The sequence below is a fragment of the Schistocerca americana genome, chromosome 4 (genome assembly GCF_021461395.2).
Source record: "Schistocerca americana isolate TAMUIC-IGC-003095 chromosome 4, iqSchAmer2.1, whole genome shotgun sequence".
NCBI classification, from domain to species: Eukaryota; Metazoa; Arthropoda; class Insecta; order Orthoptera; family Acrididae; genus Schistocerca; species Schistocerca americana.
The window spans coordinates 437447879-437471358 of record NC_060122.1 but is presented as its reverse complement, the minus strand read 5'-3'; the positions used below and the strand labels follow the sequence as shown (position 1 = coordinate 437471358).

The following is a 23480-nucleotide window of genomic DNA, read 5'->3' as shown; positions in this document are numbered from 1 at the left end:
GAGATTTTAAAGTGATATATGAAGAACAGAGTTCAACATGATATCCATGTCAATGTAATTAGAGATACTTAGGACTGGAGGGGGTGGGGGTGGGGGGAAGGTGATTGGGTACTATTAAAGAAACAGATTGGTCTTGCTCTTCTGGCAAAACAGACCAGTGCCTTAATTATTGTGTTTCCTCATCCAGGAAATTGTGTTATGGCGTTATGATTATCTGGAGTAGCATCAATGTTTGTAAATCTGATGTTCAATGGAGATGAGGTTAAGGCACAGACATAGTTCATTATGGTTCCAAAGGAATACATAGTCCATGCACTCCCAATGGAATTCTGGGCAAGACAACATTTAGCACCATATGACCATTGGTTGGTAAGTTCTTGTGTGCCAGGAGAGGGGCATGCACCATGATGAGTAAACATTCACAAATAAATTAAGAACAATGAAACACAAATTTTTGTGCTTTTTGAATTATAGGCCCTAGCCAACTACATTAAAAGAAAATGCTTTACAGACATTAAACTTACAGTGTTTCATAAATAAAAATTCTGATTCATTCACCATCGCCTATGGTAGTACTGGGTATAATTGGAGCAAGCACAGTAGCCAGAAACTCTTGCCAATTCATCAGTTAACCAGATCTGCTGACCAAGTCTATTCAACATAAAATATACCAATTACTTCCCATAGAGGAGGACAACAATGTCTGAAGAGTCTTGTATCCAAATGTATCAAAGCTTCTGACAAAGCAGAGGGCATTCAATCCACCTATTTGAACTTCTTGCACTTCCTGCCCAGTTGGAGAACCTAAGGGACTCCAGAAAAATCTATTTTGTGACTTTGCTATGTCAGAGAATCAGCTTAGGGCAACAGGCTGCAGGTATTTAAGTTATCTTTGATAGTTAGAGGTATAGCTTTTCAACACTTAGACTACATTCATGGAAAATACTTTGGTTCGCCTGGGCTTTAACGGAACGTTCATCTTTTTTTCCTTGGTGTCATTCAATGCTCTTTTCTTACTTTGCAGATCTTTATCTTATGATAAGCACACATGCTAAGAGTGTGTGTGTGTGTGTGTGTGTGTGTGTGTGTGTGTGTGTGTGTGTGTGTGTGTGTGTTTACTGCGTATCTGCCATTAGCACATCATCATAGGAGTAATGGCATTTCCTTGAAATATTACATCTATTGTCTTTTGAGATCTCTCTCTCTTCCTAAAATCAAAACAGAATCTGTGATTAGTGAATGATGAATCAGTCTTTTTTTGGCCTAGTTGAAGAAACTAATTCATAAATAATAATAATAAATGTAAACAGAAACTACATGACTAATTTCCTATGTGGCTTTAAAATCTTTTACATTATTATGCATTAAAGCTGCTTTTGAATCAATGCATACAAATTTTGAGTGTTCACATAACAAGTTTTTTAAATATTAGGCATGATGATTAATTGCTCATCAATGACAAAAATAAGGAAGAAATGTGTTGCAAAACAGGATATAAAAAAGCAGTGAAAGTTTAATGCATTTTGACTACAAGGAAACTTCACACAAAGGAGAGAATGTGACTGCAAATTCTCTCTCTCTCTCTCTCTCTCTCTCTCTGACACACACACACACACACACACACACACACACACACACACACACACAAAGAAAGAAAGAAATACAAGGCACCCATGTACACAGTTAATGCTATCACAGAATTAATAAATATACCTTTGTATAAAAAACTATTTACACACAGTTAAACATTTCACATATCAGACAGCTGATCTTTGGAATAGTTACAATAAAATACTATAAAAACACAACAATATGCTGTACTTCTGAGACACTGGTTAAAGCATGAGCACAGTATTCCTTAACAAATAAAAGATACAGTATCAATATTCATTAAAAATCAAAATGGAAATGTAAGATTTGAGTCACATAAAAACATATAAAAATCAACAATACACATATAATGTGATGTTTGCTAGTCTATAAACAATAAATGAACAACAGCATCTCATTGGCAAATGTGTTAATCAGCAGTGGTTTCTTTGGTATTTACTTTATGGGTATTAAAATACTTTTCACACGTATACAGTCACAACTGCTTTCAGTTTTGATGTCACAATGATCACAGCCACGATGGTCGATTCACTGAATCATACGGCTGACGTATACTAAGTGCAGGGTGATAGCCAGGTGGGAAGCCAGAGGGAGGTGGCAAAAGGCCTTGATGCAGGACCATTGGAGAACTCGAATGGCGCAGTAGTTCATAAGGCTGGTATATGGAACCAGGGGCACCAGGGGGATCAACCAGAGCTTGTTGATGGTTTATAAAAGCTTGCGCCAGGGGAGAATAGGCAGGTTGACGAGGTTGAGAATGAGTGAATACCTGGAATGGATTTGCCGATGGTGCAGGTGAATTCTGCACCATTTTATCACGTCCAGATTCTGAAGCAGCAATGTAGTAGTTTGTAGATGCAGTCCGATAATCTTCAAGATATCCTGCAAAAGTGTCTTTGTCTGAATAAATACCCAGGCAACCTGGACGAGGTCCAAAGTTAAAGGCACTACCTGGAACAACACTAGTTGTCTTGAGAGATATAGCCGTAGGTTCAGAGATCACCGAGTCACCCTTTAGTCCCACATACTGTTGAAATGCTGTTGACCCTGAAACACTACTTGCAACAGACACTCCACTATTTGCAACTGCAACTTTTGTCTTTCGTTTCCGAGACTTTGGCTGTCCTTGCATTTCTGTAGAAGGGGATGCTTTGTTAGATGGCAAATAGTCTGTCATTTGTCTATTGTGTGATGTAGTGTTAGCAGATGCACCAGATATTTTGCTATGAATGGCTGGTGTCAAATCAGTAGCTTGGTGAGCAAATGGTACTTGGAGATCTATGGGTTGGGAGTCTTTGCTTGTCAACACTGGTGAAAGATCTGCAACTGGTTTATTTAAAGAGGCCTGTATATTTGGCGAGGTAGAAGAGCTTTTAGCCAGTGCTGATGACAAATCTGAAACAGAATGAGTAAATGTTGTCTGCCCAGATGTGGCTACACTGTTTTTCACAGATAATAAGGAAGATTCTTCTGATCTGCTGTAGGTTCCTTGGTTATTTGTGGTTTTTAAAGGTGGTGACAACTGTGACTGGGTGTAACTTAGAGAAGGAGCGGTAGGGCTGTTTCTACTATAAGGCAATGTTGCAATAGTGGAAGGGACTTGAGAGAACACGGGTACATTTGTAGCTGAAGTTGATGGAACATGTATAGAAGACGAAATGTTCTGACTAAACATAAGTTGGTTTTTAACAGTTTTTTCTATGTAATATTGAGAGCTAGTTCCCTGAATTGCAGAAATACCTCTTCCATCAGTTGGAAACCTTTCAACAATGTGCGAGAGGTTAGTTACACTACCTCTTAAAGGTGCTGATGCATCTACTCCTACTGGCGACTGAGGAAGAGGTGAGAAAGGTGCTCGATGAAAGGAGAAATCTCCACTGTGTGCTGGTGGAGCAACACTAAGAGCGGATGGACTCGGTTGCGGCATTGGTGGTGACACCTGTCGCATTTGTTTATGTGGCACTGTGACATTTACATCTTTATGTGAATGCAATACAATGCAAGATTCGGGAGCCTCCGCATTCTTTTTGGACATAGTATTTTCCTTAAGCGGTCCATCATGCTCTAAGTGATTAGTCATAAAGGTCTTGTTACTAACGTTTGGCACACAGTCTGGTAGAGACTTACTGTTAGCTGCTAAATGACTCTGTTTTGGCGACAGTGAAGAAGCAGAAGAAAGTAAAAGGTTTGGAGATGAGGCATGAGACTTCTTTAAAACACCTATTACTTGAACATCATCATCAGATAATGTATTTTTTGAACACGGTGAAGAGAGTGGTCTTGGCACTTGAGGTGATGCACGGCCAGTCATAACATTTGGTTGATTGAGAAACTCTTCTTTCAAACGTGAGCTTTCAGAGATAACATCTGAATTTGTGACTAATGCCAGAGATTTATCATTCACCGGCATTGGGGCATGAAGGTTTTCCACATTACTATGGAATCTTTCATTCCCTGAAACAATATTAGGCAGAGACATTTGGTGTGCTCTCTCAGGGGAATGCCGCGCACAATCCAAAGGCACAGAATCACGGGCTTGATCTGCAACAAATCCTTCCAAAGGAGCTCGATCAGAAGCATGTGCTGGTGGAGGCAATCTGCCAACTGAAGATGGCTCCACTTCACTGTACAAACGTTTTTTTACAGGGAAAATGGATGATGGTTTCATGAGTGACTTAGTCATTATACTAGATGCTGAAGTTGATGTTCCTGTGCTTTGCTGATGGCTAGTTGAAAATGTTGTGACATTACTGGTATTAACTGATGAGGGTACATCTTCTTCTGCTGCTTGTGTTCTTGCAGCCCTATACTGATCAGTCAGTGGCTTACTTGTGTCATAATACTGCATCATGGGACTTGCACTATATACCGGAACACTGCTGTACAGGGACTTTGGTCCCAGCAAAGCTGCTGGAGATTCTGGTGATCTTCCCTGGTATGTAGAGTAGCCTATTGCATCATTAGCTGGTGGATACATTCGTGGACTATATAAAGGAAATGCAGATGAATGCATCTGGTCCCTTGGGCTACCATTGCTGCTGTTTTTGTCTGGACTTCCTTTCTGAAGTGAAGATGTATCTTGATAAAAACCAGCCCGTATAGTTCCATTGATAGGCTGATATGGAGGCAGCTTCAGGTTATCTTCTGGACGAGGAGATGCCATCAGGGGTGATGCAGCCACTGGAGAACGATGAAGGGGGGAAGGATAATGGGTGGAATAAGTTTCCACACGAGGGGAGGAACCGTCTAGTGGGTCCATTGGATCCTGGCTAAATGAAGAACGTTCAGACATGCTGCTACCCGTGCTTATTCTCCTTTGACGAGAAATGTTCTGTAACGGTGAAGTTGTAGCTTCTTCTTGCCCACTTCTTTGCTGTGGGGAGCGTAATGATCTTTTCTCAGATTCTTCTGGCATTCTTCCACTATAGAGATCACCCATCGCAATGCTAGAATACTTTGAAGGGACAGACTCTCGCTCAAACGTATGTGATTTATCTGTAAAAGGAACATTTTGAGAATCAGTTCTTTCACCTGTAGGAAGAGATTCATTTTCTTGAGAGCAAGAGTCTGACTTTTTTTTCTGCACTGTCAGTGTTCTCGGAGCGCCAAATGCTTTGAACCACGCACTAAGATTTGGTGTAGCCTTTTCTTGTTTTGTTTGTTGTACTATATTTTTAGTGCTTTCTACAGACTCTTCAGTTTCTTTCTTTGCAGACAAATTTGAACACACGGATTTGTGAGATTCTGGAGACACAGGCACTTTAACATCTACAGGAACCTTCGACAATTCGTCTTCCGAGAGATCAAATTTGGTGTCTTCAGCCTCCTCTTTTGTGGAAAAATTATGCCCACTGCCAACACCGAAGGCTAAAACATCATTTCTTAAGACAGACCCCAGACTAAGTTTTGGCATAGTTTCTTCAGACTTCACAGGTTGTAATGCTTTTCCATCTTTAGGTTTTCCAGCAATACTCCCATCTTCTGCTACTTTACTTGTACTCTGAATGTTGGATAGCAGATTTCCTTTACTCTTGCCTGGCTGTAAGCGATCAATTGTTCTTTGGACCTCTCGTTTACGTTGTTGTTTGGCAGGATCCTTGTTCAAACGCTTTTTTGATGCATCCTGTAAAACATAACAGAGATCAGATAAGCATGTAAGCAGTGTACACATAAAGGATAAATCCAGAGACAGAGAAAAAAGGAGAAAGGCTGAAGCATCAGGGACCTAAGAAAAAAGAAATAAACATCTACCTTAGCATTATGAAACAGATACATGTGCCAATCATATGTTTATAGTTTCTGCAAATAAAACATCCAATATGATTAATACTACCACAAACTCAAAATGGTATCTTTAGTACTGAGATGTCACAAGTAAAAGTGGAAGATCGAGATAGACGGCAAGGTCATCAGATAGTTAACATAGGCTCAGATTAGGGAAGGATGGGGAAGGGCATTAGTCATGCCCTTTTCAAAAGAATCTCCTGGTATCTGCCTTATGCAATGTAGGAAAATCACAGAAAATTAAAATGCGGATGACTTGATGAGAATTTGAACTGACATTCTCCCAAAAGTGTGCCCAGTGTCTTGCTACTGCGCCACCTCCCTTGGTTCTTAACACAGTGAAGAGTTCCTTCATCTAGAGCTATGGAAAAAGTTAACTGTGAAAGAAACATTAAATCATGGAAGGAAAAGAATCATAAGCATACAGATTTGTGATACAATCGCCAGCTCAAATGGTAAGTTCACCTCAAATTTATGTATCTTTAGCCCAGCTCTACAAATGAATTAAAAGTTTTTGATCTATTATGAATATTCGTAAAGTTAGAACTCTGTGCTGGGCAAGCCCTCTTTCACTTGACCTATCTCAAAACACTTCACCAACTAATTCAATAAAGCATAAACCTGTCACTAACTTTGGCCTTATCTTCAAAACCTAAGAAACATCCAAGGTAAAATAGCTGAATAAGTGTCTCCTTGGAGAAAGGGTACAGTGGAGAGACTAACATCATGAAGGTTTCAGGGCTGTTATGCTCATCAATCATGAAAATTCAGCACAACACATATTATGCTTAGAGTAAAAATTCAATGCAGCAACAACAATCTGTAGTTGCCTTCTACAGAAAACTATTTGTAACAATCTGGCGACTATTAAAGTTATTCTCTCACGAATAACATTACTATGGCATTAACGAAGAGCAGGTTTAAAAAAAGATTGCAGTGTCAGGTAAAGTTAGATGAAGTGCTGTGCTTAGGCATATTTTGAATAGTAGGACAATTTTGGGACAAACTATGATACAATTACACAATCAAGAGCTCATCGCTAGGAGAGACATGATCCCCTGCTTCCTTCTCCAGAGATGCAGCAAATTTATTAGTAATCCACAGTCTTGTGTATGAAATGCTTCATTTTCAGGTGCAATATTCCCAAGAAAACTTAAAATAGCATTTGGTCTAGAAGCTAGGATAGCTGGCTTCCACCCAGCAGGTCCAGGTCCAGGTTCGATTCCTGGTGTGGTAGCCAATTTAAATGGAACTGCTTAGTATACCTCATTTTGGCAAAGTATCGGAGATTACGATAGATCAAATGCTGAAGTATTTACCTTCTTGATACATCATTAATATAACATTTACTGTTTCCTATAATCATTGCTTTTATGAATGTAAATATTTTTGTAATTTCAATCATATTGATACAGTACATAAATCTTCAGATGTAAATACTGTATTCAAATATCTGTGAACTGCAAGCTAGGAAATCTTTGTTGTTAATTTATGTAAATCAGTACAATACAATTCGTCATGGAGTAACAAGCAGTAGTGGTTTTGTATTAGCAGGTTATGGAATATCAGAAGCAATAGTGTTTCAGTGAGTCACGGCAGAATATTGTGAAGTATATGCTGCAAAATTGTGATGTTAAACCATGGAAAAAGGAGTTGTGAATGTATCTGCACACATCTGTTGTTACAAACACTAAATCAGTGAAAGAAGTACAAGGCATTGCATGCCAAATAGAAAGAACTTAATTTTATTTAAAACTTCAACATTAAATGTAGCCATGTATTAGTTACTGAATCATTTTCTTATGCTACAAAAGTTTGTTTCACATAACTGTGTTTACAGTAACTTTCAATCACCATTTGGTTCATACAAATAAAGCACCCTTACACAAAAAAGTAATTTACTTTATATTTGTCAAATCATAACTTATTTTAGTGTCAGAATTTTGTTCTACAAAATTCTTGGTGGGCTATAGTAATGGAACTGCTCAACATCCCTCATTTTTTGTGAAGTATTGTAGATTACGATACTACAAAGGTCAAAGTAATGACCCTTGTGATCCACTATAAATATAATACTTATTGTTTCTTATTGTCACTCAGAAAGATAAAATTGTAATTATGATTTGAAAATATTCTCATTCTTCTTATTTATAGGATTTCTTCTGAAAACATTTAAAAAGAAATAGTAAATTTTATTAGGTTCATTAGAGCTAAAGAGACGTACACATACATCTCCATACTGCAACTTAACATATTGTAACTCGTGCCGATTTGTGTGCATAACAAGCACCAGTCCATCTGAGTCTTCGTGAGTTGTTGTTGTGTGACTGCTTAGTTGGTTGGACTCTGCAATCTAGTATTGTTCAGTTAAGATGGAATGGCATGTTGAGCTGTATTGAATATTGGTTTTTGTAAACATTTTTGTTGAATTATGCGAAGTGTTATGAGTACTATGAAGTGAATGAATCAACAGAAATTTAAACAACTGAAGTGAAATCACAGTTCCTGCTTCATTTTTCTTTTCACTGTATGTATATGAAAGCAACAACCCATTCCTCTCATAGGAAGCAAGATCATCGAACTAGACAATCTGCCAAAGAGCAGTTCTACAGCCACACGATCAAAAGTTAAGTAACATATGTTGTTTTTTTTACAGCCACTGGTTCATTTTGTATTATCACGCAAATGGCCACATTGTTATTCAATGCCTATATTTTCTATATTAGTTGGTTTTGCTATTATTCATGCAAACAGAGCAAGGCGGCATGTTAAAATTGTGTTTCAACAGCTGACACCAAGATGTCCCTCCCATACACCCTGGCCACTCAGGTATGGCGTATCTGCAGTGATAGCAGCTCCCTTACAAAGGTCCAGATACTACCCGCAGACCTAGTCCCAAACAGATATCCTATACCACCCCCCCCCCCCCCCCCCCCCCGAGAACCACATGCTCCCTTTGTAACCCAATACCACAATGTACTGGAACAAATGAACCACATCCTTCATTAAGGCTTTATTATCTATCATAATGCCTTGAAATTAGGGACATCCTATGCAAGATCCTTACCAAAGGCCTTGCCAGGTGGTAACAAGCCAGATCACCGAAGTTAAGTGCTGTCAGGATGAGCTAACACTTGGATAGATGACTGTCCAGGTACGCAGAGCGCTGTTTGCAAGCAGGGTGCACTCAGCCCTTATGAGGCCAATTGAATAGCTGCTTGATAGAGAAGTAATGGCGCCCATCACGAAAGCTGACAATGGTGTGCTGACCACTTGCCCCTCCATATCCGCATCCACTGACACCTATCAGCAGAGGATGATATGGCAGTCGTAGGTAACGTTGGGCCTCCTGAGGCCTGTTTGGACAGAGTTTAGTCAGTTTTTACCCATGATCCTTCCCATCCCTCCTAAAGTGGTGTTCTGTCACTCACTCAACCTCCACATCATAATCCATTCCTATCCCACTCCCAATCCCAACCCCTTCCAAAGGGATCATATCCCTATATAAGACTCAGGTGCAAGAGCTGACCAATCCGGCCACCCAACATTCCCTATTCCAGTCCTGTCACAGAACTATCCCACCCCATCAGAGGTCAGGCCACCTGTGAAAGCAGCCATGTCATATCCAAGCTCTGCTGCAATCATTGTTCTGCTTTTTATATTGTTATGATCACCAACCATGTGTCCATGAGTATGAATGGCCAATGGCAAAGTGGACCACCCTGTGGTGCAACATGTAGCTGTACAAAACATACTTGAGTTCAATGGCTGATTCACAACCTGGGCCATCTGGATCGGCCATCAGGATCCGCCTCTCCAGCACCGGCTTTTCTGAACTGCACAGATGAGAATTATTCTTAAACACATTCTACACTCCAAAAATTATTCTGGCCTCAACCTACTGTCCCCACACCCTCCACACCACTTTTCTGCCCACCCCCTGTTCTTTAACTTCTTCACAATTCATATACCCTCACTCGCATTTTGTGCTGTTCTCTCCTGGTGCACCCACCGGTCTCTTATCCTTCTCTGCTAATTTCCTTTCTGCTCCCCATATTTCTCCTCCCTCTCCCTCACTGCGCCCGTCAGCCCTGTCCTGCCATCTCTAGTCCCTGCATGATCCATTAGGCAGTGCCATTTCCTCGTTCTCAACCTGTACCATACTATCCCTCCCACTTCACGCTCTGCTTCAGATTGTTGGTCGAATTCGACGCAACTCTGTTACAGTTTGGCCGGAGTTAGTGATCAAATGTGTGAGGTGTGCTTGGTCGTGTGAATGTGTTTTCATTTCTCTAGTCATCTTTACAGTGAGTAGCAATCTATCCTTTTCATAATATTGTTAAAATAGGAAAAGTCCTAACCACACATAAAGAAAGATTGAATGGTGAACCCAGCAGCCACTGTTTAGTTCCATAGTTCCAATGCCGTCTGTATTCAGTTAAACATCTGAAAATGGATGGCTACCAAACTAAAATTATTTCTTAGAAGAAATAACATTCTCTCCTCTGCTCAGTGTGCTGATGCTATATATGAGCTCCTTGCTACTACTCTATATCTTGTTGACATGAAATGCCCAGCTATAGGTATTTTTCTTGAGCTCATGAATGCTTCTGACATGCTAAACCACAACATACTCTTGCAAAAGTTGGATTTGTATGGAATAAAGGGAACTGGCCATAGCTGAGTCAGCAGTTACATCAAAGAACTAGCACAGTACATTCATATAAACAAAGTAAGTCAGTCACAAATCCCAAAGGTACTGTACTTGTCTACACAAGCCATAAAACAGTGTGTTACAGGGCACAGTTTTGACCCCTTGTTATTTCTACTTTATACAAACAAACTCCATTCTACCCTATAAACTAGTAAGGCATTTCTGTTCGCTGACAATACTAACATCCTTATCTCAAATATAGATGAATCTCTCCAGTTAACAACTGATAGAAATACAGCCCAACTAGCCTCATGGGTTGCATAAAACAGACTGATTCTGAATGTAAAAAAGATGCTTACTCCTCACCTCCATTCGGGATGGAACTCTTCATATTTCAACAATAACACTAAATGGAAGCAAGGTAGAATTTGTCAATTAGACATGATTTTTAAAGATCCACATCACGGACACACCCACATGGAAAAACCACATTGACATGATTAGTATCAAGCTAAGTAAAGCCTGTTTATGCTCCACTCACTGAAGGATGATCAAATGCCAGCACAATGACATTATGTATTATGCTCTTTTCCATTCAATACTATGCTCGAATAATTTCTTGGGGTCCTAATACTTAAATAGTAAAATTATTTAAACTGTGGTGGAGGGAGAGTGAGAAAGAGAAGCAATTAGAACAATCCTGTAAAAACAGCAAGGAGAAACCTGTAAACAATTATTTCAAAAACAAAACTTGCTGCTTCGCCCTAGTCAACATATATCTGAATAGCTCTATCACACAATGAAAAAGTCAGGATGGAATAATGACAATATTATGAAAAAGGACAGATTCCTACTCACCATACAGCGGGGATGATGAGTTGCAGACAGGCACAACAAAAAAGACTGCTAAATGAGTAAGTTTTTGGACAAAAGGCTTTCCTCTGGAGTAGGCAAAACACACACACACACACACACACACACACACACGTGCATGTGGGCGCGCACATGCACACGTGTGCGAACACAGCTCAAACACGACCACTGTCTCTGGCTGCCGAGAACAGACTATTTGCAACTGTGCACGACAGGAGAAGCAGTCTGAGCGGTGAGGGTAAGGAGGAGGCTGGAGCAAGGAAGGGGAGGGAGAACAGGTGTGCTTGTGGGAGCATAAAGGAATGAGATTGGGGGAAGTACAGCAGACAGGTGCAATCAGAAGGTTAGATGGATGGCAGGGGGAAGGGGGAGGGAAAAGGGAGCAGAAAAAAAAGAGATGTAAAAAGAGTGTGGGTGCATTGGTGGAACAGAAAGCTGTGTAGTACTGGATTGGAAACAGGGAAGGGGGCGAAGGGCAGTAAATAACGATGGATAAGGCCAGATGGGTTATGGGAACATAGTATATATTTCAAGGAGAGTTCTGACCTGCACAACTCAGAAAAGCTTGTGTTGGTAAGAAGGATGCAGATGGCACAGGCAGTGAAAAAATCACTGAAGTGAAGAACATTGTGTTGGGCAGCTTGCTCAGCAACTGGGCGAACAAGCTGTTTCTTGGCCATAGTTTGTCAGTGGCCATTTATGCGAACAGACAGTTTGTTGGTTGTCATGCCCACACAGAACACACCATAGTTGTTGTGTCTTAGCTTGTATATCACATGACTGCTTTCCCAGGTAGCCCTGCCATTGATGGGTATGTGATGCTTGTGACAGGACAGGATTAGGTGGTAGTGCGAGGATGTATAGGACAGGTGTTCATCTATTTCTATTAGAGAAATATGAGCCACGAGGCATGAGGTTGGGAGCAGGGTTGGAGTAGGGATGGACCAGGATATTGTGAAGGTTCAGTGGGCACTGGAATACTGCTGTGGGAGGCGTGGGAAGGGTAGTGGGTAGGACTTTCCTCATTTCAAGGTACAGTGAAAGGTAGGCAAAATCCTGGCAGAAAATGTGATTCAGTTGCTCCAGTCGTGGGTGCTACTTCGCCATCTGGATATTTCTTACCAACACAAGCTTTTCTGAATTACGCAGGTGGCAACTCTCCCTGCGATATATACTACTTTCACGTAATCCTCTGACCTCACCTTTCATTAGTCACTGTCCTACATCCCTTTCTCTTTCCCCACTCCAGCACTACACAGCCTTCTATTCCATCAATGCATCCAGAGTATTTTTACTTCTCTCTTTTTCCATTACCTTTTACCTCCCCACTGCCTAACCGCTCGACTGCACATACCTACCATACCCTCTCCCCATCTCATATTTGTATGGTCCCCAAGCAGCAGTTTATAGGGCCCCCCGCCCCCACCCCTAACCTACTATCCCTCCCTCTCCCTGGCCCAGCCTCCTCCTTACCCCCACCCCCAGATTGCTTCACTCATCACACACAGTTGCTTGCAATCTGTCCTTGGCAGCCAGATACTGTGTGTGTGTGTGTGTGTGTGTGTGTGTGTGTGTGTGTGTGCGCGCGCGCGCTATTTGCAAGAATGTCTGCTCCAGAAGGTGGCCTACTGGTCGAAAGCTTACTTGTTTAGCAGTCTTTTTGTTGTGACTGTCTCCACTTATGGTGAGCAGCAATCTAGCCTTTTCATAATATTACCCATGTTTGAATTGCTCTCATTTTATAAACAAGAACATAAATGCACTGTACAAGAAGAAAATCAGTTCTTCTAAACTGTATACTAATAGTGTTAAGTGTATGGGAACGAAACTGTGCAATCATCTTACAAAAGAATTATGACATATTCCAGGAGTGACATTTTTTTAAAAAGTCTTTAAGAGCACTTCTAACATAGCACTCCTTCTACAGCATACAATACTTTCTTGAATGTACCTCATAAATTATATTACATACTTTATTATCTTTCAAAACTACCTTATTTTGTTAGAAATACAGCCTATTTTCCGTTAATGAGCTTTAGCCATGTGATTATGACCAGCATAATTAATCGAACTTGGTATTTCACAATTATGAATAATGTGTAATATATCTTTATGAAACAATGTTGTGGCTACATATCTTTGACCTGTCCCATATTCTACTGCACAATTTTGTACACAACACAATTAAATAGTGCTATTAAACTGCCACTGACTTAAAACTGTCAGCAGCATAGCAAAAGTACAGCTTTCTGATATTTATACCAAACTTATCAAAATAAATCTCTTCTGAGAATTTAGAATCTGAAAATAAATACTGGAATGAGTGAAGGTAGTAACTCCTCATACAGTTGAATCATTTACAGGCACATAAGCAAGACTGAGAATATGACTAAGTTTTGGCTGAATCCAAAAGTTAACAGAATACACATTCATGCATGCATGCAGCTGCCAATGGCGTTCAGTGTGTATACCTGGAGGATTCATTCAACATTTTGAAGAGGCTATTCCTGCAGATTAAGGCAGTCTTTGGAACAGATGATGCATTTCATCTGGGTTCTGAGGTCACACTTGGGTCACTCCAGTGACTGGCAGAGTGTCTGAGAACAGCAGCCTCATGCATGGAGTTTCAACGAAGCTCAAAATTTGCAGCATAGTCTCCAGAACTGATCATGTGACCCTCGTTCTGATTCAAGTGGAAGGACTGAACCAGAGACTTTGACAGTTCTGTGAAAAGCTAGGTTGTGATTTCCTGCGCTTGCTCCCTAAATGGGTCAGGTGTGCACTAACATCAGAAGCTGCTACACAGGTAGTTGACTGTGGAATGCACACACGGTTGGTTTATTTTTTTATTTTTAAAGGTTATAGTGACTGTCCATCCAGATCAGATAACAACAGCTGTGGGACTCAGAAGTATAAACGCAACATCCAAAAGGATGCCACAAAACTATGTCAATTTGTTGCAGATTCTTAGAACATATTCTGGGCTCAAACATAATGAGCTATTTTGAACAGAATGACATCCTCCAAGTCAACCAGCTTGGATTCCAGCAGCAGTGTGGCCTCAGTTGCCAGAGACTGCAGTCATGTGTGTGTGTGTGTGTGTGTGTGTGTGTGTGTGTGTGTGTGTGTGTGCGCGAGTTGCATTTGTGTGTGTGTGTGTGTGTGTGTGTGTGTGTGTTTGTCATCTAATTTTGACAAAGGCCTTACTGGCCAAAAGCTACATTTGTGACAGTCTCTTTGTTGTGCCTCTCCGCGACTCAGCAACACTGCTATATGGTGATCAGCAACTTTCCTTTTCACAATATTGTTGGATTACAAATACATTGATAATGAGTAACCCAATTCATAATTTTCTCATATGACACAATGAAAGCTCTAGATCAAGGCAGTCAGGTAGATGTAGTATTTCTTGATTTCCGAAGAGCATTTGACTCAGAACCACATCTACACTTCTTGTCGAAAGGATGGTCATATGGGGTATCAAGAGAAATTTGTGACAGGATTGAGCATTTTCTGGTAGAGAGGACACAGCATGTTATCCTGCATGGGCATTCATTGTCAAATATAGAAGTAACTTCAGGTGTACTCCAGGAAAGTGTGTTGGGACCCTTACTGTTGCTGTAGTATATAATGGCCTTGCAGACTTTTCGCAGATTATGCAGTTACCTATAATGAAGTAGTGTCTGAAAGCAGCTGCATAAGTATTCTGGCATATCTTGATAAGGTTTCAAAGTGGTGCAACCTGCTTTAGATGTTCTAAAATGTAAAATTGTACACTTCAAAAATGAAAAATACAAAGGATACTATGACCTATGACTATAATATCAATGGACCGCCATTGGTATTGGCCAACTTATACAAATACCTATGTGTAACACTTTGCAAGAATATGAAATACAAAGATCACATAGGCTCAGTCATGGGTAAAACAGATGGTAGACTTCAGTTTATTGGTAGGAAACTGGGGAGATGCAATCATTCTGCAAAGGAGACTGGTTACAAATCACTTGCATGACCCATTCTAGAATATTACTCAAGTGTGTGGGACCTGTACCAAATAGGACTAACAGAGGTATTGTAGGTATACAGAGAAGGGCAGCATGAACAGTCACAGGTTTCTTTGACCCGTGTGAGGGTGTCACAGAGATGCTGAAGGAACTGAACTGGCAGACTCTTTACAACAGACGTAAACTATCCTGAGAAAGCCTACACACAAAGACTCAAGAATTGGCTTTAATTGATGATTCTATGAATATACCACAACCCTCTAAGGATCATGAGGACAAGATTAGATTAATTACAGTGCATGCAGAGGCATTTAAACAATCATTCTTCCTGTGCTCTATACACGAATGGTAGGAAAACCGAAAAACCGACACAATGACATGCACTTCACAGTGGTTTGCAAGGTATAGATGTAGAATAGTTAGGCTCCTCTTATTCCAGAGTCTGAGTGAACTCCTTTTTAACCTTTCTCAATCTATCCATCTTTCCACCCTGAGAATGACACAAATAGTTATGAAAGCTAGGAAAATTTATTGTATTTTTATATGCTCCTATCAGCAGTACCTAGAATTGCATCTCCTGAAGGTAAGTTCCGATCAGTCATTCTCTCTTCTCGTAATTTTTTAATTTTCGCAAGCAAATTATAAAATTTTTCTTCTTCTGCATATTAAAAACAAATGTTTATTTTTTATTAATGCTAATGATATCTGATGTCTTTATGGGCGTTATACGAGGGCAGTTCAATAAGTAATGCAACACATTTTTTTTCTGAAGCAGCGGTTGTTTTATTGAGCATTGAAATACACCAGGTTATTCCCCAATCTTTTAGCTACATAACACTATTTTTCAACGTAATCTCCATTCAATGCTACGGCCTTACGCCACCTTGAAATGAGGGCCTGTATGCCTGCACGGTACCATTCCACTGGTCGATGTCGGAGCCAACGTCGTACTGCATCAATAACTTCTTCATCATCCGCGTAGTGCCTCCCATGGATTGCGTCCTTCATTGGGCCAACATATGGAAATCCGACGGTGCGAGATCGGGGCTGTAGGGTGCACGAGGAAGAATAGTCCACTGAAGTTTTGTGAGCTCCTCTCGGGTGCGAAGACTTGTGTGAGGTCTTGCGTTGTCATGAAGAAGGAGAAGTTCGTTCAGATTTTTGTGCCTACGAACACGCTGAAGTCGTTTCTTCAATTTCTGAAGAGTAGCACAATACACTTCAGAGTTGATCGTTTGACCATGGGGAAGGACATCGAACAGAATAACCCCTTCAGCGTCCCAGAAGACTGTAACCATGACTTTACCGGCTGAGGGTATGGCTTTAAACTTTTTCTTGGTAGGGGAGTGGGTGTGGCGCCACTCCATTGATTGCCGTTTTGTTTCAGGTTCGAAGTGATGAACCCATGTTTCATCGCCTGTAACAATCTTTGACAAGAAATTGTCACCCTCAGCCACATGACGAGCAAGCAATTCCGCACAGATGGTTCTCCTTTGCTCTTTATGGTGTTCGGTTAGACAACGATGGACCCAGCGGGAACAAACCTTTGAATATCCCAACTGGTGAACAATTGTGACAGCACTACCAACAGAGATGTCAAGTTGAGCACCGAGTTGTTTGATGGTGATCCGTCGATCATCTCGAACGAGTGTGTTCGCACGCTCCGCCACTGCAGGAGTCACAGCTGTGCACGGCCGGCCCGCGCGCGGGAGATCAGACAGTCTTGCTTGACCTTGCGGCGATGATGACACACGCTTTGCCCAACGACTCACCGTGCTTTTGTCCACTGCCAGATCACCGTAGACATTCTGCAAGCGCCTATGAATATCTGAGATGCCCTGGTTTTCCGCCAAAAGAAACTCGATCACTGCCCGTTGTTTGCAATGCACATCCGTTACAGATGCCATTTTAACGGCTCCATACAGCGCTGCCACCTGTCGGAAGTCAATGAAACTATACGAGACGAAGCGGGAATGTTTGAAAATATTCCACAAGAAATTTCCGGTTTTTTCAACCACAATTGGCCGAGAAAAAAAATGTTTTGCATTACTTATTGAACTGCCCTCGTAACATTGCAATAATATCTTTAACTTCCAGCATATGACATTCCAATAGACTGAACATCTCAGAAACATTACTTGCGCATTTTAGTTATCTCCACAGATGGTTCTGAGTCCTTAGTATTGTGAGCATGATTGTGTACATGTGTCACACACTGTGGAGTATTTTGCCCTAGTAGTTGAATAGAATAATTGCACTGTAATAACAATTAATTTTAGCATTAAAAAATCTTCAAAGGCAAGAATATGTGAAATTTTAAGTTTGTTGGGAAATACTTTCTTTATTATAAATGTGGTGCAAGCAATGCATTTGGAGTTGACTGGGCACATGCTGCTCATGGTGTTTTCACTGAGAGCAGTCCAGGAGTGCATTCATGATGGCAATAAAGTGAAGTATTTGTTAGAATCACGATTTTCTTCTTGCCAAACTAGCTGCCTAGACTTAAAACTAAAATAGCACAATATAAGTGTATTTTCAATTCTTCGTGTGCGTATTATCTGGTTTAAGGTTTATTTTGGCATAAAAAAAAGAGCTAACATCACCTTGAATATATGTTTGAAAAAATCTTCGATTATCTATGCAGCTTTTCCCCCCACATTAACCTGAAAAATCAGGAGTACATTAACTCATTAACTGGTACCAAACACTGGATCATCTCTCAGACAACATGAAAATGAGCCAGTCAACTATGATATTTTGGCTTTTACATAAACACCTGATAGACACCAAATGCTGGGTAGCATTACAGTTTGCAGCCAGTCATTGGTGAAGTAATTAAAGGTTCATGTGCCTAATTATTACCTTACCATCACCAGGTACTCTTGGCTGTACTGAGCTGCTTTAGCAACTCAAGAATGCCATTGCAATGTTGAATAAGTGATGTTCATGTAAGAGCCGATACTGCTTGTGCATCAATAACAACAAAAAAATACTTGTAAGTGACAGCTCTTTCTCATTCATTACAAATGTAGAAAAAATCATTAAATCATAAAATACAAAATACATACAAAAGTATAAGAAAAATATTGTTTACCTTTTGCTCCTTACGGAAAGCTTTCTCATGTGATTTAGAACCATTTTTATGTTCATCCACACGAGTTGACCCATCATATTCTTCTGTTCCAGTGTTCATGAAATATGATGGGGAATTACTTGCAGATGAAAATTCAGAGAATCGTGGTGTGTCATCCAGCCACTTGTTAATATCCTAAAAGAAAAAAAAAATTATTTGACCTAACATGATGTGGTATGATACCGGTATTACAATAAAAAGTAAAACAAGTGACTGTAAGTGTCGTCTTTTAAATTTGATTAATCATATTGCAGATTCTTCCAATATTATTTGACCTACCATGGTGTGGTATGATACCAGTATTGCAATAGAAAGTAGAACAAAATTAAAAGTGTGACTGTAAGTGTTGTCTCTCAAATTTGATTAATCATATTGTAGATTCTTTCAATAAAACTTGTTTATGTCCCTTCACAAAGATGTATGATGATTGCTGCTATACTTTAAATGCCACGTGCAATGTCAGCAAGACTTTCACAAAATGTGTTAATCACTTTTAAGGAACAGTAGGTTAGTACTCTTTCTCACAAACACCTGTCAATCCATTTCTGGAAGAAGAAGAAGAAGAAAAAAAAGAAAAAGTTTATCAGATTTCAAGGCAAAGAACTGCATCACACATCATCAAGATTCCATTCCCATTAAGAGGAAGACAATCTTTTCTTGCTGTGTCTAATCTCATTAGCATCCCAATGGCAGCTGCAATATGAATTCCTGCAGATATTGATGTTCTGATCAATCAGGTTTAAACTCTCACCTTCAATAATAATAATAATAATAATAATAATAATAATAATAATGAAATTATCATGCAGCATTTGTTGTTATGATAAACACATAAACAAACAAACAAAAATAAGGGATATCACTTTAAATTTAAAGTTGCCTTCTCACCAGAATACAATTTGTACTTCATTAAAATGTGTCATCAGTAATGTCTATACCATAGGCCCTACATATACCCATATATCCACAGACTGGAGTTTAAAGCAGTAGAGGAAGACATATTACAATAGGAATTGTCATTTTAGACAGCACAAATTAAATTTCATATCCATCCGCACATACACAGACACAAGCAGACACAAAATGTCTGCTTGTGTCTGTGTATGTGCGGATGGATATGAGTGTGAGTGCGAGTGTATACCTGTCCTTTTTCCCCCCCTAAGGTAAGTCTTTCCGCTCCCGGGATTGGAATGACTCCTTACCCTCTCCCTTAAAACCCACATCCTTTCGTCTTTCCCTCTCCTTCCCTCTTTTCTGACGAGGCAACAGTTTGTTGCGAAAGCTGGAATTTTGTGTGTATGTTTGTGTGTCTATTGACGTGCCAGCACTTTCGTTTGGTAAGTCACATCATCTTTGTTTTTAGGTATATTTTTCCCATGTGGAATGTTAAACATTCCACGCGGGAAAAATATATTTAAAAACAAAGATGATGTGACTTACCATACGAAAGTGCTGGCAGGTCGATTGAAACACAAACAGACACATACATACACACAAAATTCAAGCTTTCGCAACAAACTGTTGCCTCATCAGGAAAGAGGGAAGGAGAGGGGAAGACGAAAGGAAGTGGGTTTTAAGGGAGAGGGTAAGGAGTCATTCCAATCCCGGGAGCGGAAAGACTTACCTTAGGGGGAAAAAAGGACAGGTATACACTCGCACACACGCACATATCCATCCACACATACAGACACAAGCAGAAAATATGTCTGCTTGTGTCTGTATGTGTGGATGGATATGTGTGTGTGTGCGAGTGTATACCTGTCCTTTTTTCCCCCTAAGGTAAGTCTTTCCGCTCCCGGGATTGGAATGACTCCTTACCCTCTCCCTTAAAACCCACTTCCTTTCGTCTTCCCCTCTCCTTCCCTCTTTCCTGATGAGGCAACAGTTTGTTGCGAAAGCTTGAATTTTGTGTGTATGTTTGTGTGTCTATCGACCTGCCAGCGCTTTTGTTCGGTAAGTCACCTCATCTTTGTTTTTATATATAATTTTTCCCACGTGGAATGTTTCCTTCCATTGTATTGATATCATTAATTTGAATCCAACAATTACGTTTGTTATTGTCACTGTTGCATTTCGAAATCTTTTCTGTCGTCTTATTTTCCTCTTTCTGTTGAAAATATGTCTGCTTGTGTCTGTATGTGTGGATGGATATGTGCGTGTGTGCGAGTGTATACCTGTCCTTTTTTCCCCCTAAGGTAAGTCTTTCCGCTCCCGGGATTGGAATGACTCCTTACCCTCTCCCTTAAAACCCACTTCCTTTCGTCTTCCCCTCTCCTTCCCTCTTTCCTGATGAGGCAACAGTTTGTTGCGAAAGCTTGAATTTTGTGTGTATGTTTGTGTTTGTTTGTGCGTCTATCGACCTGCCAGCGCTTTTGTTCGGTAAGTCACCTCATCTTTGTTTTTATATATAATTTCTCCCACGTGGAATGTTTCCTTCCATTATATATACACACACACTTGCTACTGAGAAGAATGAATGATGGTGACAAGTGTGTTAAATAATAGCAAGACGGCCGATATTTGGCATGCACTGGAATTAACATATTTAGAAGATGCCATTAAGATGGCAAGGAAGGAAGATAAAGAGTTAATGTCGTGTTGACGATAAGGTCATTAGAGATGCATCTCAAGCTTGTCTTGGAGAAGTGCTGGGAAGAAACCATCCCAGAATTCACCTACAGCGAATTAGAGAAATCATGGAAACTAAAACTAGATGGCAGACCGGTATTTGAACAACCTCTCCTCTCAAATACAAGTCTTATTACACAAGTAATACATTTCAAGATGACATTATTTTGTATCACTTTTCATCTACCAACTAAATACAGTTTCCTGCACCTCTGCACAATAAATAATTATCTGTAAACAGAGGGACATTCAAAAGCTGTCAAACTGTGAGTACATTGATTTTCAGTATTGTTTCATTGGTGTTGCAGCTTTTTGTAACAATATCTAAGAAAAATGCAAAAAGTAAGAGGTAAGCAGACAGATTCTGCCACTTTGATGGAAACACCATGAAGAGGTGCTCATAAGGTAGGCTTCAACATATATCAACCATTTTTGCTGCACTTAAAAATGCATTTGGAGCTATGAACAATGACTGTTGAGTTTAGGCTCATTCTATATACCTAGTTATGAATTCTCTGACAGTCAATAAGTGTTCAGCAGGGTTCTGAGCACTCTACTGTGAATGTCATAGCCAGTATAAGCATTAAACATGATTGTAGCATGTTAATTAGTGAATGTTTATTCCATTTGTTGTGAGATGTCATGGATAATGATGATGATGGTAAGCGACAAATTCTATATAAGTAAGCAAGGCATAATTAGCAAGATACACGTTTTCTTTAAGCGCAACACACACGTATGCACACACGAAAACTGTTGCTGGGATCTGGTAAGACTGCAGTCTCGACCGTTGGCTTGACCTGCATGGACCACCACTGTGCACGAATTGGACTGTTACACGGAATATGTCACATATTGAGTTGTCTACTATCACATGACAGTTCATTTGGGCTTCAGTGTCTCTTATGTTGAAAAATACACAGGAATGAAGATAAATTAGGCTCACTAATTGTATATATGAATGTGAAAGGAAAGTTGCTTTTTCACCGGCATCCTACACGTTAGGCACTTGCATGCATCGTCAGAGTATTAGTCCAAAGGGGCAGTATGGATGTCAAGAGGACGAGGAAAGTGACTGCAACTGACAGAGCACATGGAGGGGAGAAAAAAAACAAACTATTCTGGCTGTTGTGCTTATCAGTCTACCTGCTGGCAAGAGAGACATCATAAAGAATGTGTGATCAGCCAGATGAATGTTATCTGCTTCTTGCGGTGACACAAATTATACCTTTCTTATCAGTCATCGGAGCTTGTACTCGAAGGCTATGGTTTCAAATATTTTATACAATTTTGCAGGATTGCTCTGTAACACACGAGAAATGATACTATAGGGAGTATACACTGACAAGGGAAAAAAATTCCCAGATTTTTCCAGTATTCCCCAGTTAAAAATACATTTTCTCCCAGGTGAAAAGACATTTTCTCTGTGTTAAGTGATAGTATGATTTTCCTCAGACCTGCAAAACTTATCAATCCTTTGAATGGTTATGGTTTTATACACAGGCGTAGAATTTCCCGGCATTTTAGAAAACGAAACTCAGGGAAAAACACACATTTTGGAAATATTTTTGATGTGCAACAATATGTACACTGCGTATTTTAGTATTACGAAAGTATACATTGGAATTCCACCAAACACCGCAATTACTTTCCGAATCATTGAAATCAAGATTGCGATGCCCTTTTGTAAGCCAGTCATAGCTCATGCCATGTGATCTCGCCTGCCAATGACAGCGGATATTCAGAGCATAGGACACATGATGTAGTCAGCCAACAGCAACATAACTGTTAAGTAGCGCGAACACACAAACAGGGAAAGTTAATAGTTTAAATTAATATACATAGTGATGCTACAAGAAAAACAAAGCTTTCACGTATAACATTGGTCTCTAAGGTTAATAAGCTGCAAGAGAAGCTAAGCTTTCACATATAATGTTGGTCTTTTTTGCGTGTGTAACACTTTAACATATATCACACAAATGTGCCAGCCAAATTTTTAATAATGACATAAATGTCTGATCTTCAGGGTTCGAAATTCTTCTAAATAGCTTGTCATCAAAGAGTTGATTTGAGGTGCTGCCAGCACTTCCGCTTAAGAAGGTGAGGAAGCCAAGTCAATTGGGTGTCGAAAACCAGTCCTAAGAATCGATATGTCTCCACTACAGTGAGTGGATCATCATGAAGGTAAAGTTCTGCGTCGAGATGAATGGTACGACACTGACAGAAGTGCACGACACACAACTTTGAGGCTGAAAACTGGAAGCCGTGGGCTAGAGCCCATGACTGCGCC

The 23480-nt window shown here is 40.1% G+C and overlaps 1 protein-coding gene and 1 non-coding gene across 2 annotated transcripts in view; one reads left to right on the top strand and one right to left on the bottom strand.

Moving 5' to 3' along the window:
• Positions 1-1114: 1114 nt before the first annotated feature.
• Positions 1115-23480, bottom strand: part of LOC124612768 (mucin-12-like) — a 290845-nt gene continuing 268479 nt past the window's right edge. The window contains exons 12-13 of the mRNA XM_047141163.1: positions 18524-18697; positions 1115-5734 (exon numbers count right to left, since the gene is read on the bottom strand). Coding sequence (XP_046997119.1) covers positions 2120-5734; positions 18524-18697 — 3789 coding nt within the window. The 3' untranslated portion in view covers positions 1115-2119. The remainder of the gene's footprint in view (positions 5735-18523; positions 18698-23480) is intronic.
• On the top strand, positions 19552-19718 carry LOC124614531. The gene has a single exon (XR_006979748.1). It is a non-coding gene; the product is annotated as a small nucleolar RNA Z112 (small nucleolar RNA).